This window comes from Saimiri boliviensis, chromosome 12, assembly GCF_048565385.1.
Source record: "Saimiri boliviensis isolate mSaiBol1 chromosome 12, mSaiBol1.pri, whole genome shotgun sequence".
Taxonomy (NCBI): domain Eukaryota; kingdom Metazoa; phylum Chordata; class Mammalia; order Primates; family Cebidae; genus Saimiri; species Saimiri boliviensis.
The window spans coordinates 15,195,960-15,213,560 of NC_133460.1; the positions used below are offsets into that span (position 1 = coordinate 15,195,960).

General features: G+C 45.0%; 1 protein-coding gene across 1 annotated transcript in view; it reads right to left on the reverse strand.

Moving 5' to 3' along the window:
* The window catches only part of LCMT1 (leucine carboxyl methyltransferase 1), a 70,314-nt gene that overhangs the window by 40,210 nt on the left and 12,503 nt on the right, over positions 1–17,601 (reverse strand). The window contains exons 2-4 of the mRNA XM_003930213.3: positions 12,900–12,991; positions 9,522–9,643; positions 1,659–1,735 (exon numbers count right to left, since the gene is read on the reverse strand). Of these exons, the coding sequence (XP_003930262.1) occupies positions 1,659–1,735; positions 9,522–9,643; positions 12,900–12,991 (291 nt within the window). The remainder of the gene's footprint in view (positions 1–1,658; positions 1,736–9,521; positions 9,644–12,899; positions 12,992–17,601) is intronic.

A 17,601-nucleotide genomic window follows, 5' to 3' on the forward strand; every position in this document is an offset into this window, starting at 1 on the left:
AGCTTTCAGAAACTTAATACAAACCCCTGAAACACTGGCAACTAGTTTAGGCAGAGGCATAAAAGGACGTCAAGTCTCTCTGCACTCCCTAGCCAAAAATGCTGTCTTAGACAACTGATTTGCCAAGGACTGTCTTCTCACTGAACAAGGGATAGTGGTGGGGGGTATGCGCAGTAATAAACCACATCTGTTGTTCTTATGTTAACAGTTCAGGACTGGTTAAACTGCAAGTTCAAAAGATTTACCAAGGCCAGGCACAATGGCTCATGCCTGTAATCCCAGCACTTTGGGAGGCCAAGGTGGGTGGATTGTTTGAGCCTAGGAATTTGAGACCAACCTGGGCAACATGGCAAAACCCCATCTCTACAAAAAATACCAAAAAAAGAAAAAAAATTAGGTAGCCTTGGTGGCATGTGCCTTTACTCCCAGCTACTCGGGAGGCTGAGGTGGGAGGATCACTTGAGCCCAGAAGGCGAGGCTCCAGTGGGCCATGATGGCACCACTGTTCTCCAACCTGGGTGACAGAGTGACACCCTGTCTCCAGAAGAAAATAAAAATAAAGATTTGCCTACAGGCTACCTGGCCACATAATTTTAATAACTCTACTGTTCAAGCCATCTGGGGCTCCATCAGAGGATACCTACAAAGTATGAGATGGTTTTTACCTTTCTTCAAACCCTAAGTGGTCATTTGATTGCTATTATTTTCAGGGTATTGTGTTTTTAACCTTTTGGTCAAGTTTGTGTCTTTCAGGTTTCAACAGCTCCAAGTCAAGCTAATGACAGCCCAAGGATTCCAACCCATACCATCCCAGGAACACCCCAGTCCCTACAGGTTTTTAGAACAGTCAGTGAGAGATTTCCCCACCCCCTGAAGTTAGGCAGGGACGACACCCCTGTTCAGCAGGAAGTAGCTTCAGAAGATGAGACCTTCACCCCCTTCTCCTTAAGAATACAGAGGGTGAAATCTCTCAGAGGGGAAATAAGATAGAACAGAAATAGAATGGGGTTGCTTCTTCATAATTAACCATGTCTTCTACTTAAAGAATTCCAGGAACTGGCCTTAGGAAATCTAAATATGAAACCAAGGTTATGGAGTGTCCCAGCTCAGGAACACTGAACAGTTGATTGACAGTCTTGTTGCCGCCAGCCAGACCACCAAATGGCCCATTAAACAAGATAACTGTGGCAAGCAGATATTCGGACCTGCATCCCCTACCCTTCATGTGCTCTGCCCAGCTCAGCCTGCCTACCGTACCCCTGATGTCAATTTCCATGCTTCACTAATAAAAACATCCCTGCCAACTACTTCAGGGAGCCAACCAGACTGTCTTTGCGCCTCTGCTGTCTCCCTAGTGCTTGAGTACAAGCCCCCAAAATAAAAACCCCATCTAGGAAATCTGTTTGGCCTCGTGTTAATTTTAATTACATGGGGAGCCAAAGAGCCTGTGATCTGTAAAAAGGGAAAGTATATTGCATTTTGCAGACTGTACAACATGCTGAAATGAGAGTCCCAGGGCAAAAGAAAAAAAAGCTGGTGGGGGGCAGTGAAAGAGGCAGCACCCTACAGTGAAGTCTCTGGCATTCAGATCTGCCACCTCCTGAGAGCTGGGTCTGAATTCTACCTGGTTCTTGTTCTTCTGACCACACCACACTTACTTGATGCTGTGCAGCTTTCTCGTGACGATCGTTGGAAAGTCAACCTCAAAATATTTACTTGGGAGAAGATCTTCGTCCTGAGGAAAAACACACAATACTCTTTATTTCTTCACTCTTATATTTGCTGATCATCTTCCACATACCAAGCACTAGGCACCTAACAGGCAATAGGGTGTTTAAGGATTTTCAGTCGGGGGCTGATATGGGCAGATGTGTTTTTCAAATTATTCATGAACAGGTTGGAGGGAAGAAAGCACAGAGGAAGATAAAAAGATAGGAGGCCAGAGGAGTCAGCTAGGTAAGAAGGTAAGGTTCAGAGAGGAGCCTGAGGTAGGAGGCAGCAGCTGGGATGGTGGAGAGGAGTTGAGATGCACTTTGGAAGTAGAATATGCTCAGTATTTTCAAAACACAGTTTGAGGCCAGGTGCAGTGGCTCACACCCATAATTTCAACACTTTAGGAGGCTGAGGCAGAAGGATCACTTGAGGCCAGGAGTTTGAGACCAGCCTGGGCAACACAGGGAGACCCCATCTCTAAAAAAATTTATGGTTGTTGTTGTTGTTTGGGTTTTTTAGAGACGAGGTCTCACCATGTTGCCCAGGCTAATAACAAACTCCTCAAGCAATCCTCCTATCTTGGCCTCCCAAAGTGCTGAGATTACAGGCATGAACCACTACACCTGACCTAAAACTTTTTTTCTAATTAGCCAGACATAATGACATGCACCTGTAGTACCAGCTACTTGGAAGGCTAAGGCAGAAGGATGACTTGAGGCCAGGAGTTTGAGACCTGCCTTGGCAATATAGCGAGACCCTGTATATATGAAAAAATTAAAAAGTGTAAAAGATTTAACAACAACAAAAAAAGCAGCTTGAGATCTATTAGGAGGGTCAAGAAATCAATGTAGTAGGTTTTGACCAGCATTATTTTTTGGATGAGATAAAATGGCTAGTATCAAAAGCATCACATATATTAAGGGTATTATTTTCTGATATGTTTTTCTTTTTGTTTTTTGAGATGGAGTCTCGCTCTGTCGTCCAGGCTGGAGTGCAGTGATGCAACCTCGGCTCACTGCAACCTCCTCCTCCCAGGTTCAAGCAATTCTCTTGCCTCAGCCTCCCAAGTAGCTGGGACTACAGGCACATGCTACCATGACCGGCTAATTTCTTGTGTTTTTTTCGTAGAAACGGGGTTTCACAAGTTGCCTAGGCTGGTTACAAACTCCTGAACTCAGGCAAACTACCTGCCTTGGCCTCCCAGAGTGCTGGGATTATAGGTGTGATCCACCACACCCAGTCTTTTTTTTTTTTTTTTTTTTTTTTTTGTGATGGAGTCTCGCTCTGTCACCAAGGCTGGAGTGCAATGGCATGATCTTGGCTCACTGCAACCTCCATCTCCCAGGTTCAAGGAATTCTCCTGCCTCAGCCTCCAGGGTGGCTGGGATTACAGGCACCCAACCCCCGATATATTTTTCTCTGTGACAGTGAAGTATGGTATATAAAAGAACTGGCACTCTTGGAGCTGGAAGGGCAGGGTTCAAACCCCAGCCCTGTCACTTATATGCTGTAAGGTCTTGGGAAAGTCAGTAAACTCACTGGGTCAGGATTTATTTGTTTGAAAAGCACCCGGGCGCGGTGTCTTACGCCTGTAATCCCAGCACTCTGGGAGGCCGCGGCAGGCAGATCACGAGGTCGAGAGATCAAGACCATCCTGGTCAACATGTTTGTGAAACCCCATCTCTACTTAAAAAACAAAAATTAGCTGGGTGTGGTGGCATGCACCTGTAGTCCCAGCTACTTGGGAGGCTGAGGCAGGAGAATGCCTACCCATAGGTTACAGGCAGAGGTTACAGTGAATCGAGATAGTGCCACTGTACTCCAGCCTGGCAACAGAGCAAGACTCCATCTCAAAAAAAAAAAAAGACAGGCCGGGCGCGGTGGCTCACGCCTGTAATCCCAGCACTTTGGGAGGCCGAGGCGGGTGGTGGATCACGAGGTCAAGAGATCGAGACCATCCTGGTCAATATGGTGAAACCCTGTCTCTACCAAAAATACATAAAAATTAGCTGGGCATGGTGGCGCGTGCCTGTAATCCCAGCTACTCAGGAGGCTGAGGCAGGAGAATTGCCTGAACCCAGGAGGCGGAGGTTGCGGTGAGCTGAGATCGTGCCATTGCACTCCAGTCTGGGTAACAAGAGCAAAACTCCGTCACAAAAAAAAAAGAAAGAAAGAAAAGTAGAAAAGTGAAGAAAATGCTAACTCTTCATGGGGTTGTGAGGATTAATGAGCCAATACATGTGGAGCTCATAGAAGAAGGCCTGACCCAAGTAAAATGATCACGTGGGAATCCAAAAAGCCTGTGAACTCTAACAATAAGGGAAGGTATATTGTGTTTTGAATACTGCACAATGTACTGGAAAGAAGGTCCCAGGACAAGAAGGAAAGTGGAGCAGAAATCAAAAGAAAGCAGCACCCTAAAATGAGGTCTCTAGCATTCAAATCAACACCGTGTGTGCCTCTATTATTGCAGACACAGGTACAGAGATGTGGGCCCTGGCTCGAGATGTAACATTTATTTTTTCCTGTGGCCTGTAGTCAAACAAATATGAAAGACACAGACACACACACACACAATGTGCATGCACAGCGCTGGGTCACCTGGCTTGCTTGGTAGCTACACCCTCCCTATCCAGTCATGTGCAGATCATCCTACCATCCTAGTATTCTTTCCGTGCCCTCCCCGCCATCCAGCCACCCAGTCCATCACTTACATGCCCTGCTGACGCCTCTGGAATGCCTCCACTCCTCCTGAGCTCTACCACCTCCAGCCCAGACTGTCCCAGCATTCCCCTCTTGTGTCTCGAAGCTGCCCACTGCTGTGCACTGCACTATCCACTGCAGGCAGCCTTCTGTAGCTCTGCACACCGCTAGGACTCAGCAAGTAACAAGGCACTCTACACCCCAGCCCACCGGCCCAGCCTCTCCCCTCTCCCCGTCACCACTTATCCCAGAAATATAGAACTATGATTTAAGGGCTGGGTATGGTGGCTCACACCTGTAATCCCAGCACTTTGGGAGGCCGAGGCAGGTGGATCACGAGGTCATGAGATCGAGACCATCCTGGTCAACATGGCGAAACCTCGTCTCTACTAAAAATACAAAAAATTAGCTGGGCATGGTGGCGCGTGCCTGTAATCCCAGCTACTCAGGAGGCTGAGGGGATCCAGCCTGGGCTTTATCTTTTTAAAACAAAAAAGGAGGGCTGAGTACAGTGGCTTACACCTGTAATCCCAGCACTTTGGGAGGCTGAGGCAGGAGAACTGCTTGAGCCCCTGAGTTAGAAACCAGCGTAGGCAACATAGCGTGACCCTGTCTCTACCAAAAATACAAATTATCCATGCATGGTGGCATATACCTGCAGTCCCCAGCTACTCGGAAGGCTGAGGTAGGAAGATGGCTTGAGCCTGAGGGGAGGAGGTTGCAGTGAGCCAAATTTGTATCACTGCACTCAACAGATCCAGATCCTGTCTCTCTGTCTCTCTGTCTCTGTTTCTGTCTCTGTCTCTCTCTCTCTCTCTCTCTCTCTCTCTCACACACACACACACACACACACACACACACACACAGACACAGAGAGAAGTCTCGGGACATCCCAGGAGACCTGGGCTCACCAATCTGAGCTGACCACACTTAGAGGTACAGCACATGCCTGTAAAGTAGGGCTGTGCAGAAGCTATTTCACGATACTTGAAGGATATGGGTAGAGGGGACATGGAAATAACTTTCACTAAGAATTTCAATTTCTACAACACCTTTTAAGAACTTTTACTCACAGCATATGGGAAGTTAAGAATTACCTAAAATTCCAAAAGACAATGAGAACAATTAAAGGTATATGAATGAAAGAGAGCATAGTGTCCTCCAGCTCTTACGGGACTTCTTCCTTTTTAAAGAGCTTTCCCATGCATTAGCCAGCTGGATCCTCATAAGAATTCTGAATAAGAGATCACTGTGGAGAAAGCTTACAAAAAGCACACCTGGAGCTCTTAAGAAAGATATCCTGCTGGGCATGGTGGCTCACACCTGTAATCCCAGCACTTCAGGAGGCCAAGGTGGTTGGATCACTTGAGGTCAGGAGTTCAAGCCCAGCCTGGCCAACATGGTGAAACCCTGTCACTACAAAAAATACGAAAATTAGCCAGGTGTGGCGACATGCACTTGTAATCCCAGCTAATAGGGAGGTTGAGGCACAAGAATCACTTGAACCTGGGAGGTGGAGGTTGCAGTGAGCCGAGATCACACCACTGCACTCCAGCCTGGGCAACAGAGTGAGACTCTGTCTCAAAAAAGAAAGAAATCTCATTTCTTGAGAAGGTGGCAAAATCGCTGTGACAAGTGTTGCTTCAACTTCTTATTCTGTGATTCTTGATGGCCCTTTTGACATTCCACCCCAAATGTGACTGCCTGGTATGGACGACACGGAGACAGGGATCAGCTGCCACAGGGCAGGAGGAACGGGGCATCACTGAGACCCAAAGGGGACTGAACACGGCTGAACACCTTACAGACTGCCAAAATTGATCCTGCTTCCCTCCACAAGGAGATGGAAGGAAGCAGTTGTACGGATCCATTGGTTCTATGGAACAATTCTGGAGACACCAAGAAATTAAGGCCCCTTAAACCCTTTAGGATTTTACTCTCCCTTTATTCCTTTTCTTTTCTTTTTTTTGAGACAGGGTCTCTCTTGGACACCCAGGTTGGAGTGCAGTGGCACAATCTCGGCTCACTAAAGTCTCAACCTCTGGGGCTCAGGTGATTCTCCCACCTCAGCTTCTTGAGTAGCTGGGACCACAGGTGTGCACCACCATGCCTGGCTAATTTTTGTATCTTTTGTAGAGATGGGGTTTTGCCATATTTCCCAGGCTGGTCTCAAACTACTGAGCTCAAGCAATACATCCACCTCAGCCTCCCAAAGTCCTGGGATTACAAGCGTGATGAACTGTATCTGGCCACTTTATTCCTTGTGACAAGACTGACTCTTCTTTGTCCTGTTCCTGCTCACTGCCAGCAGATGGGAGTCTTCAACCATACAGTCCTGGGCTCCTGAGATTTTATGGAACAAGCTCACACCCTTGATTCACAGCTAAACCTCTGCTGGTGCAACCTGGGAACCATCCCGGCTGGAAGGTGCATGAGACACTAAGACTCACAGACAAGGTCTTCCCTACACTTTTAGAGACAAGCACATCCCTCAAAAACAGAGACTGGCAAACTGCTTCTGTAAAGAGCCAGAAGGTAAATATTTTAGCCTTTGCAGGCCAGATGGTCTCTGTTGTAACTACTCAACTCTGCTGTTATAACTGTCATATGGCTGCTGGAGCACAATATGCAAACAAATGGGAATGGCTGTCTTCCAATAAAACTTTATTTACAAAAACAGGCTGTGGGCCAGATTTGGCCCTGGGCTACAGTTTGTAACACCTGTTCTAAAACAGCAAACAAATGTTTTATATATGTGTGTATATATATATATATATATATATATTTTTTTTTTTTTTAAAAGAAACTTCAAACAAAAAAGGCCTTCAGCTCAATATAATTATCAATGAAAATCAAAACATTTCCACAAAGAACTTTCAGACACTATACAGTCCACCTTCCTCACTACTGACAGCCTCAGTGTACTTTGCTCAGAAATAAGAAGCTCCGATTTATTAATTATTAACCCACCTACAAGACAGGAGGAAAAAAAAATTGCATGACAAGTCAAAGGGGCCTTAAGTCCAATGGAGGGATCTCTCCAGCAGCCTCTGTTAACACTGACATAGCACATTCTCTTACACTGTACTGTGCTCCAGTTCCTCACACCACAGCATGGGACGAGTCATTACAAAAACACAACAGGTCAGCCGGGCGTAGCGGCTCACTCCTATAATCTCAGCACTCCGGGAGGCCAAGGTGGTTGGATCACTTGAGGCCAGAAGTTTGAGACCAGCCTGGCCAACATGGAGAAACGCTACCTCTACTAAAAATATGAAAATTAGCTATGCGTGGTGGTGAACGCCTGTAGTCCCAGCTACTAGGGAGGCCGCGGCAGGAGAATCGCTTGGTCCTAGGAGGGAGAGGTTGCAGTGAGCCAAGATGGCACCACAGCACTCCAACCTGGGCGAGAGAGTGATACAATCTGAAAAACAACAACAAAAACAGAAAAACAAAGACAACAGATGTACAGAAAAAGGAAGGTCACCCTGCTGAATAACCACAGAGGCTACGTGTGCAGAGGAAAGAAGATGAAATCTGCAGTTTAATGGGCAGATGCCAATGCTTGCGCCCTGTCCCAGAGCCTCTGACTGTAGGATTCTGGAAGACAATCTTGCAGTCCCATTTCCTTCATCTGTGTAAAACATCTTTAGAGAGTTTTTATGTTAATTCATGAGGTCACATATCTAAAAACACTTCATAATGTTAGTGATTCTATCTTGAGAAGAGAATGCAGAGGCAAACAAATACCCACATCATGTTGAGGCCACTGATTTCTCACTTCAGTAAGAGAAAGGTTGAGAGCTCTGATGACCAAAGACCTTCGTATCAGGTGAACTGATTAGGGACAAAACAGATGAGCAGGTCTCGGTCAACATCCGCAAAAAATCTGAAGAAACGCACATACCCATTACTGTCACATGACGGACCTAATTGAAGAACCAAGCAAAATCTGTACAAACCTACAAAAGAGAAAATGCAATTCGTGAGGACTTTTTATTTTTTAAGAGATGGAGTCTTGCTCTGTCGCCCAGGCTGGAGTGCAGTGGCACGACCTCGAGTCACTGCAACCTTTGCCTCCTGAGTTCAAGCAATTCTCCTACCTCAGCCTCCCAAGTAGCTGGGATTACAGGTGCCCCCTCATCACACCCGGCTAATTTCTGTATTATTAGTAGAGACGGGGTTTCACCATGTTAGCCAGGCTGGTCTTGGAACTCCTGACCTCAAGTGATACGCCTGCCTCAGCCTCCCAAAGTGCTGGGATTATAGGCGTGAGCCACCATAGTGAGGACTTTCTAGGGAAACCATTTGGCTATAAAAACTAAGTCCAGGAGGCCAGGCGAAGTGGCTTAGGCCTGTAATCTCAGCACTTTGGGAGGCTGAGGTGGGCAGATCATGAGGTCAGGAAATCGTCCCAGTCTCTACTAAAAACACAAAAATTAGCCAGGCGTGGTGGCATGCGCCTATAGTCCCAGCTACCTCAGGAGGCTGAGGCAGGAGAATTGCTTAAACTTGGGAGGCAGAGGCTGCAGTGAGCCGACACTGCGCCACTGCACTCCAGCCTGGGTGACAGAGTGAGCCTCTATCTCGAGAAAAAAAAAAAAAAAAAAAAACTGGGCCCAGGAGTCAAAGATCACTACTTGGGAGGCTGAAGTGGGAGGACTGCTTAAGCCCAGGAGTTTGAGGCTGATATGAGCTGCGATTGTGCCATTGCACTCCAGCCTGAGTAACATGGCAAGACCCTGGCTCAAAAAAAAAAAAAAAAAAGTTACATATGTATGCACAGGTTCTACATTCCAGCAATTCTACTGGTGGAATTTCTCCTCCTGATATATTTCTACACATGCAGAGGGAAATATAAGGATTTTTATTATAGCCCCACTTGTAACAACAATTAGAGACAACCTAAAATATCTGTCACTAAGGCCCTGTTGAGATAAAACAGGACTGATAGTCATAGGGGCGTCTAGGCAGATGGGAGAGGGGCAGGAGGCAGGCTTTTGCTACATAACTTTAAATATTTTTTTAAAATTTCGAATTTGGTGAAAATCTTCCAGAAATCAAATCTAAACGCTTGGGGAGAGAGGAGGGGAATCTGAACATACCTTTAATCTCCAGAAGGTGGTATCCATCCCTGCCCCAAGGTTGATAATTTGACAATGACATTCTGTCTTCCGTAGAAACGCCTTTATAAGCTGACTGACACCATGGACTCGAGCAAAATATCCTGAGAGGGGTCACAGAAACAAGCTATCACCCAGTGGTGACAGAAATTATCCCTGCGAAGCCCAACCCGGCAGAAGAGCGAACCAGAAAGCATGTGCCCTTCTGCAGTGTCAGGTTATTCTGCAGACTCTATAGGAGAAACAGCAGCTTTTTTTTTTTTTTTTTTTTTTTGTTAAAGGCATCTGAACCATATTTCAAGAATTAACTACCTTTGAAAAAATGAGGTACAGTTTAATGTATGAAAAATAAGTGTTTTACATTGAAACGTCTGATCCAAAAGGCACATGGAAATGTGCTTTTCATGGTTATAGTAAAAGCTACTCTGGACTCTGGTAAACCTGAAAATTATGAGATCAAATGAAAAAGAATATTATGGGTCAGGAAACTGAGCATACGAATGTTAACGCAAAGGAAGCTGTATCTGTTATCCTGTTCCTTTCATCTCTACGCTGAATGGGTTAGGGTCTCTCTATAAAAGGGGGGTCACCAAGATCATCAAATGGCTGCCTAATAAAATGACTTGCTACTAAAAATACAAAAATGAGCCAGGTGTGGTGGTGCATGACTGTAATCCCAGCTTCTTGGGAGAAGGAAGCACAAGAATTGCTTGAACTCAGGAGGCAGAGGTTTCAGTGGCCCAAGGTCGCCCCACTGTTAAGTTTTCAGATGGAGCGTTGGGGAAAAGGTGATGGGAAATAAGGAAGAGAAGGCCACAGGTCTGTATGTGTTCTAAAGCTCTGCTGCTTGAAGTATATGCATGGCTGTTAACGGTATGTGACTATCTTAAGAACAAAATCTGATAGCATTTAGAAACTTTACTACAACTTCAGAGAGAAATTTCATGTCTGTTCAATCTAATAAATGATTTGGAATTGTACACTGTATAATTTTTCTAGGTCATTTTTGTTGTATTTTACAGAGATATCATGCACGATGGATTGGACACTGGAGAAAAAATGTCCTCACCATTCGGGAGGTACTCTCCAATTTGGCTGCATTCTAAAGGTTCAAATCCAGGGTAGATGAGAGGGGTGCTGCCAGGGCATGGGGTGGGGGTCTTTGCACGTGCCGCATTTATTAGGAAATCTGCCTCAAGAGCAGGGGAGGGAATGCAAAATAAAACAGCATGCCCTTGTTTTCAGAAACACCACTTTAAAATTTCTTGGCATTTCTTATAGAACTCACCTACATGATCCAACTTTAGGGGCCAAGATTCCCTGCACACACAAGAAATATGATCATTTGGTCAGTTTCTCAATGTGGTTGAGAATAAGGCAGGCTCCTGTCTCAAAGCCTTTGACTTCCTTGATGGAAATTATATGCAGAGCCTAATAGTGTCATTAACACTAAAATAAGGCAACAAAAGTTAAGTCTCCAATCTCCTCCTTTACACTGCTGAGCCAGAATGGAGCTGAATGACTACCTTTCCCACATACTCTGCCATCTGGGAAAGAGGAACTGGGGACTTAACACATTCAGGCTGCTTCCATTCAAATGCTGCACATTGCCATGTGCAGACAGAGACTTCTCTTTACTCTCTGGAGTTTCTAAGGGGCAGGCATCTGAAACTGCCTGAACACTCTGAAACCATATTCTAGCTATGTTCTGAAACAAGTTACTTGTTGGTGAGAACTTCAAAATAAATACTTAAAAGGCCAACCCTATTCAGACTGTGAGCCAGGGGAGGAAAAATACATCTATTGAAGACTCTTGTTTTGAGACAAGGTCTTGGTCTTGCTCTGTCACCCAGGATGGCATGCAGTGGTATGATCTTGGCTAACTGCAGCTTTGACTGACTGAGCTCTAGCCATCTTCCCACCTCAGCCTCCCAAGTAGCTGGAATTACAGGCACGTGCCACCACACCTGGCTAATTTTTTAAAATTTTTTATAAAGACAGGGTTTCACCATGTTGTCCAGGCTGGTCTTGAATTCCTGAGCTCAAGTGATCCATCTGCCTTAGCCTCCCAAAGTGCTAGGATTACAGATGTGAGCCACCATGCCCAGCCCTGTGTTGAAGAATCTTAAGAGTCAAATCTTCTAAGCCTAGGACTACTGCTGTCAGCACCTCTGAGCCCTCCCCCATCTGAGAATTACCAAGTCTCACAACACTTTCCCTCCCACCCACAGTGAGGAAAGTCAACAAAGCTGTAAAAGACCCATGTCCTCTAGACTTACAACCCTCAAGTTGTGAAAATGGGCAGAAATCTTCAATTTCCCTCCTTAGGGAAGATTCATAAACCCAGACAAGAGGCATAAAAACTCAGATATGCTCAGCCTAAAATATACAAAAGCCTCTGGAATATCTCCTCATAGAAGAACCCAATTAAATCCACATAATTACTCCACACGCCTAGATGAGCCATAGGCAAAATAGTGCCCTTTCTCCCTCAACCAACCAGAGGAACAGTCTTGAGGTAAACTCTAAGAGAGTCTCCCCCTCATACCTACACTATAAAGCAATTTCTCCATATTTATTCAATCAGCATAGGCATACGTGTGTGAAAAACAAAGCTTTATGTATTTTTTTCATTGGAGAAAAAAAGTGATTCCCGATATAGACAGTTGACCAGTGAAAGATATTTAAATAGGCTTCAAACATGAAAATGATGCTCAGTATCACCTGTAAATAGGAGAAGTATTTTTAAAATTACAATATCCTGTTTCATATGGCAGATTAATAAAGATTAACAAGTTTTTTTCCAATTCATTAAATTTAATAAAATTTCAAAAACGATTATGATTTTAATGTGGAAGTAGATATTGTGGTTTTTTGGGTTTTTTTTACTTTAAGTTCCAGAATAAATGTGCAGAACGAGCAGGTTTGTTATGTGCCACGGTGGTTTGCTGCACCTATTAACCTGTCATCTGGATTTTAAGCCCCACATGCATGAGGCATTTGTCCCAATGCTCTCCCTCCCCTTGACCCGGGTGTGTCATGTTTCCCTCCCTGTGTCCATCTGTTCTCACGGTTCAACTCCCACTTATAAGTGAGAACATGTGATGTCTGGTTTTCTGTTCCTCTGTTAGTCTGCTGAGAATGACGGCTTCCAGCTTCATCCATGTCCCTGCAAAGGACACCATCTCATTCTTTTTCATGGCTGTAAACAAGTTATAATACACTGTGTTGGTGAGGATGTGGGGAAATAAAAATGTTTGTGCATCGCTGGAAAGGGAGCACTCTGTGACTCCCTTCAAGAATGAATGCCTGAAACCTTAGGCAGCTGATGAGCTGTTGGGAAGGGAGATGGTCACTTGCCTCTGTTGATTTCAGGGGCCTTCCTTTCTTTAGACAGTCTCACAAAGTGCTGGATGTAGGGGTCGTGCCAGTAGCCAATGCTTACTGCAAACCTAAAAAAAAAGAAAAAGGAGGAAGGTGAGTAGAGATTGAGTAGGTTCGGGTCAAAGTCCACTGCCAAGTTCTCAGGAACCAGGTGAAGGACCTCGAGGAAAACCAACCATCCACCTCAAAAGGCCAACTGCACATTTATGCCCCATTACACATGTGAAGACTCAGCCATCCGTCCTTCTTTATGTTCACATTACACTGCCCATCACATTTCCCACAGCGGGCCCTCTCACTCCCTTCCCTCATATTGCTAATTCGTTTCCCAGGACCCTACATAGCAAACAACAAACAACCTCACTTCATGCTTCATACAGATGTGCAGCCATTTATTCACTCTGCAAACTCACTGCCCAGAGCTAGTCAGTTAATTCCACTGAATGAAAAGGCCTGTGCCCAGAGGAAAAGAGACGGAAGTATCTGGCAAATGTCACCGATTAAGCTAAGTATTTCTACTGACTCTGTATTGGGTGCCAATCATTACATTCTTCTTAGCAAGGTCATAGTGGAGAAACTAGGAAGAAATGAACGAAGCAAGCATGAACAAAACAATGTGGAAAATGCCACAGTAGCCTTAATTCTCTCTACCCAGTCTATACTACAGGGAGTTAAGGCTTTGTGTTTCAAGCCTGGGAGCTGAAACCCTGATAAGCACTGGATGCCTTCTTGCAACCATGAGTGAAACCAACTTTAGAATGACTGAGGAGTCATGAAAAGAACCTGGATCCCAAGGGCCATGCTCAGTTGCCCTGGGCCTGTGGATTGCTCTAGCTCTGAACATCTACTTTGTGAGACGGTAAGTGTCTTTACCTTTGTAGCCACTTTGAGTCAGGCTTCTGCTACTTGCAGCCCAAAGCATCCGAATAATGCCCTGAGTAATATCCCCATTTCTTCTTATCTGCCAAGTAAGGTGAAATTTAAAGTATGGTGTGTTATGTCCCTGAGCTTCAGAAGCAGATAGTATAGCTTTAAATCTACCACCAAGGCTTACCTCTGGTCTGACTACAATAAGAGTTGAATTCTGTACAATCTCTCTCATCCATAGACACCCACAAGGAAGCACATGTTCAGCTGTTCCATGCAGCAATTCACCACAGAAACATGCAAAATATTCACTAATGGACACGATCTGTTATACAAGCTCATACTGTCCAAGGAAAACAGCATACCCACACAGTTTTTGGAGTGTTTTTGTCTTTTTTTGAGATGGAGTCTCGCACTGTCATCCAGGCTACAGTGCAGTGGCACGATCTTGGCTCACTGCAATCTCCACCTCCTGGGTTCAAGCAATTCTCCTGCCCCAGCCTCCTGAGTAGCTGGGACTATAGGCATGTGCCACCATGCCCAGCTAATTTTTTTGTATTTTTAGTAGAGACCAGGTTTCACCATGTTGGCCAGGATGGTCTCGATCTCCTGACCTCGTGATCTGCCCACCTGGGTCTCCCAAAGTGCTGGGATCACAGGCGTGCACTACCACGCCCAGCCACCCACACAGTTTTATAACAGTATACTTAAAAAAATAAAATAAAATGATTTTCAAACAATCATGACCCATTAATAAAATAAAATCAATTCACTTGCAAACCTGCATTACTTTTCAAAATGTAGAACAAACTAAAATGAAACAATAGGATGCATTACATAAGGTAAGACATTCGTGATACTTACTCCTGGTTTCAAGTGATTCTCCAAACTCCTACTCCCAAGGTGCTGAGAATATAGGCATGAGTCATCATGCCCAGCCTACTTTTGTTTTGTGTGTGTTGAGGGTGTAAGTGCAATGAAAAATGTATTTTCTTATTGTGGTTGGCAGTTTGGGAAACACTGTTTTCAAGGAAATCATACAGTGTCACCTAGTGGTAAAAGGCACATCTGCAGTTGAAACAAAAACGGTAGACCAGCAACCCACAGATGAGAATACTCATCCCACAGTTTTAAGTATTAGAAGGAGCCTTGGAAATGATTTGGCCAACCCTAACATCCAATGCAAGAACCAATGCAACAACATCCAGTTATTGCTTGACTCCTCCCACAAGGAAGGCACTTGCCCAAAGCTGATCAATTTGCCTCCCTCTGGAAGCCATAACTTGTTGGACTTACAAAACTACTCTCTTGGATAGTAAAAAGCAGGTTCTATCCTCCCATATCTGGATTCTTCACACTGTTCAATACGACTAGTTTAGTCAAGGAACATGTGGGTGTCTTTTAAATGCTAGGAACTGGGGGTACAGTGGTAAACAAGGAGAGAAAGGAGAGAGGCAGATATGACAAGATGATGAGGAATGAAGGCTGTGACTTGTGGAGAGGACGGTGACAGGGGAAGGGCTCTCTCAGAAGGCGATGGCCGTGGTGAGCCCTGGAGAATGGGAGAGCCAGGTGTCCAAGAGGCATTCCAGACAGGAGGAACGGCAGGGAGAAAGGCTCAGAGAACACACTAGAACCTCCAGTACAGACAGGAGGCATGGAGGCCAGAGGACAGTAGGATACTGGAGAGGAGGCTGGAGGGAGAAGCAGGCTCAGGACACGGGGCCCAGCGGGCATCTGGGACTGACCTCAGGAGCACCTGTCCATGGTTAGCGGTGCACAGTGGCAGAGAGTGGTGAGATGCACGGGTCCACAATGCAAACACACCAGCCAGCAGCTCCCACCTCCTAGTGCCCCTCACACTTTTCTCCTCCCCCTCCTCAAACCCAGGTCACTGCAACAGGTTTCCATGCACACGAGGAAAAAAGGACCTCACTGTCCAGCCTATCGGAGTGGCCAAGATGAAAAGATTTGCCAGCCAGTGTTGGGCAGTGAGGAGAGTGCTGTCAGCACTGCTGATGGGAGTTCTGAAGGGAGACAGGCAGCAAGTTTCAGGATTTACAGGACATCAGCTGGAGAATAACTGGACCAATTGCTGAGCAAATTAGCCACAAAACTATTATTTAAACTAAGTTGGCTTTGGAGAGGGATAAGGAACAGGGCACTCAGCTGCCAGAACCTTAAACTGGCACAATCATATTGCAACGCACTGTGATGACAAGTATAAAAGGCCTGAAACACATGCATACCCAATGACCACACAATCCCATTTCTAAGACTTAATCCTAAGAAAACCATCAAGAATGGGCACAAAGATTTCTCTGTAGGAACACTGAATGCAGAGTTATAATTTCAGGTGAAAAAACTCGATTACAAAATTGATGTATAGGATGTTCCCAATTTCGTTAGATATATACACAGACAAGGCTGCCAGAGCAGACACCAAAGTGTTAACAGCCCCATTATCCCTGTACCCTGCATGACATTGGGCATCTAGTTCTGCCTGTCAATTTCCATTACACGTATCTGCTTACAAAACCCAGAGTATATAACTTCTACTTGCATATCCTGATTTCATATTTAAAGCCCAGATTCAAAGAACCAAACATCTCAGATTTGGAAAGACCTCGTTTTCCCCATCTTCTTTCAATACACAAATGCTTTCAGTCTTCAAGACATTCACATGCCACCTGTTCAATTTACTGTGTCTTTAAATCACTCACTTTTTAAAAACACTTAGGTCTTAGGTGCTGCCTAATATTTTCTGCTAGCACAACACTGTAATAAATAGCTAACTATGAAAATGGTAAAGATCTGTGTACCACCTAAAATCATCTCACTTTCCTCCCACAGAAAGACTGATCTGGTCCAATCACCTAATGCTTCATTCAAGAAGCATTTACTGACTGAGTCCTATCTCCATGAGGGTCAGCTGGAACAATAAGGCCTTCTTCTGAAAGGTATGAAATCCCCTCCAACAGGCATTTCCTCATCTGAGGCATCAAAGAATAAGAAGGGGCCTCCCTGCTCACCGAGCCTCTAAGGATCAAGCCTGGAGCCTCATTTCCTTCTTTCACTGACCGTCACCAAGTGCTTACTATGTGCCAGGCATTATTCCAAATGGTTGACAAAATATGAACACACACAAATAGGAACCCTCATAAGACCCTACAAGGCAGGCTCAGCTTTATAGATCGAGGTTAAGTCATTTACATCAGCTGTGAAACTGAATTCTATTAACATAGGGAACTTACTCAAACTTACCCCCTGGATTTAAATCTGCCCCCCATACACACTTGTTTTTTTCCCTCATAACATTTGAGTTGCCTAAATGGGTGTGTGTGTGTGTGTGTGTGTGTGTGTGTGTGTGTACATGTAAGGCATGTGTTGCTGAAAGATGAGGATACATTTTGAAAAATGTGCTGTTAGGTGATTGTTATGTAAACATCATAGAGTGCACTTACACAAAGCTAGATGGTACAGCCTGCTACACACTTAGGCTACAAGGTATAGCTCTTCCTCCTAGGCTACAAACCTCTGCAGCACACTGTACTGAATAATGTATACAACTATAACACAGTGATAAATATCTAAACACAGCTAACTTAGAAAAGGTACCACATCTATGGATCACTTGAGGTCAGGAGTTCAAGACCAGCCTGGCCAACATGATGAAACCCGGACTCTACTAAAAATACAAAAATTAGCCAGGCGTGGTGGCAGGTTCCTGAAATCCCACCTATTTGGGAGGCTGAGGCACAAGAATTGCTTGAAACCAGGAGGCAGATGTTGCAGTGAGCCGAGATCACAT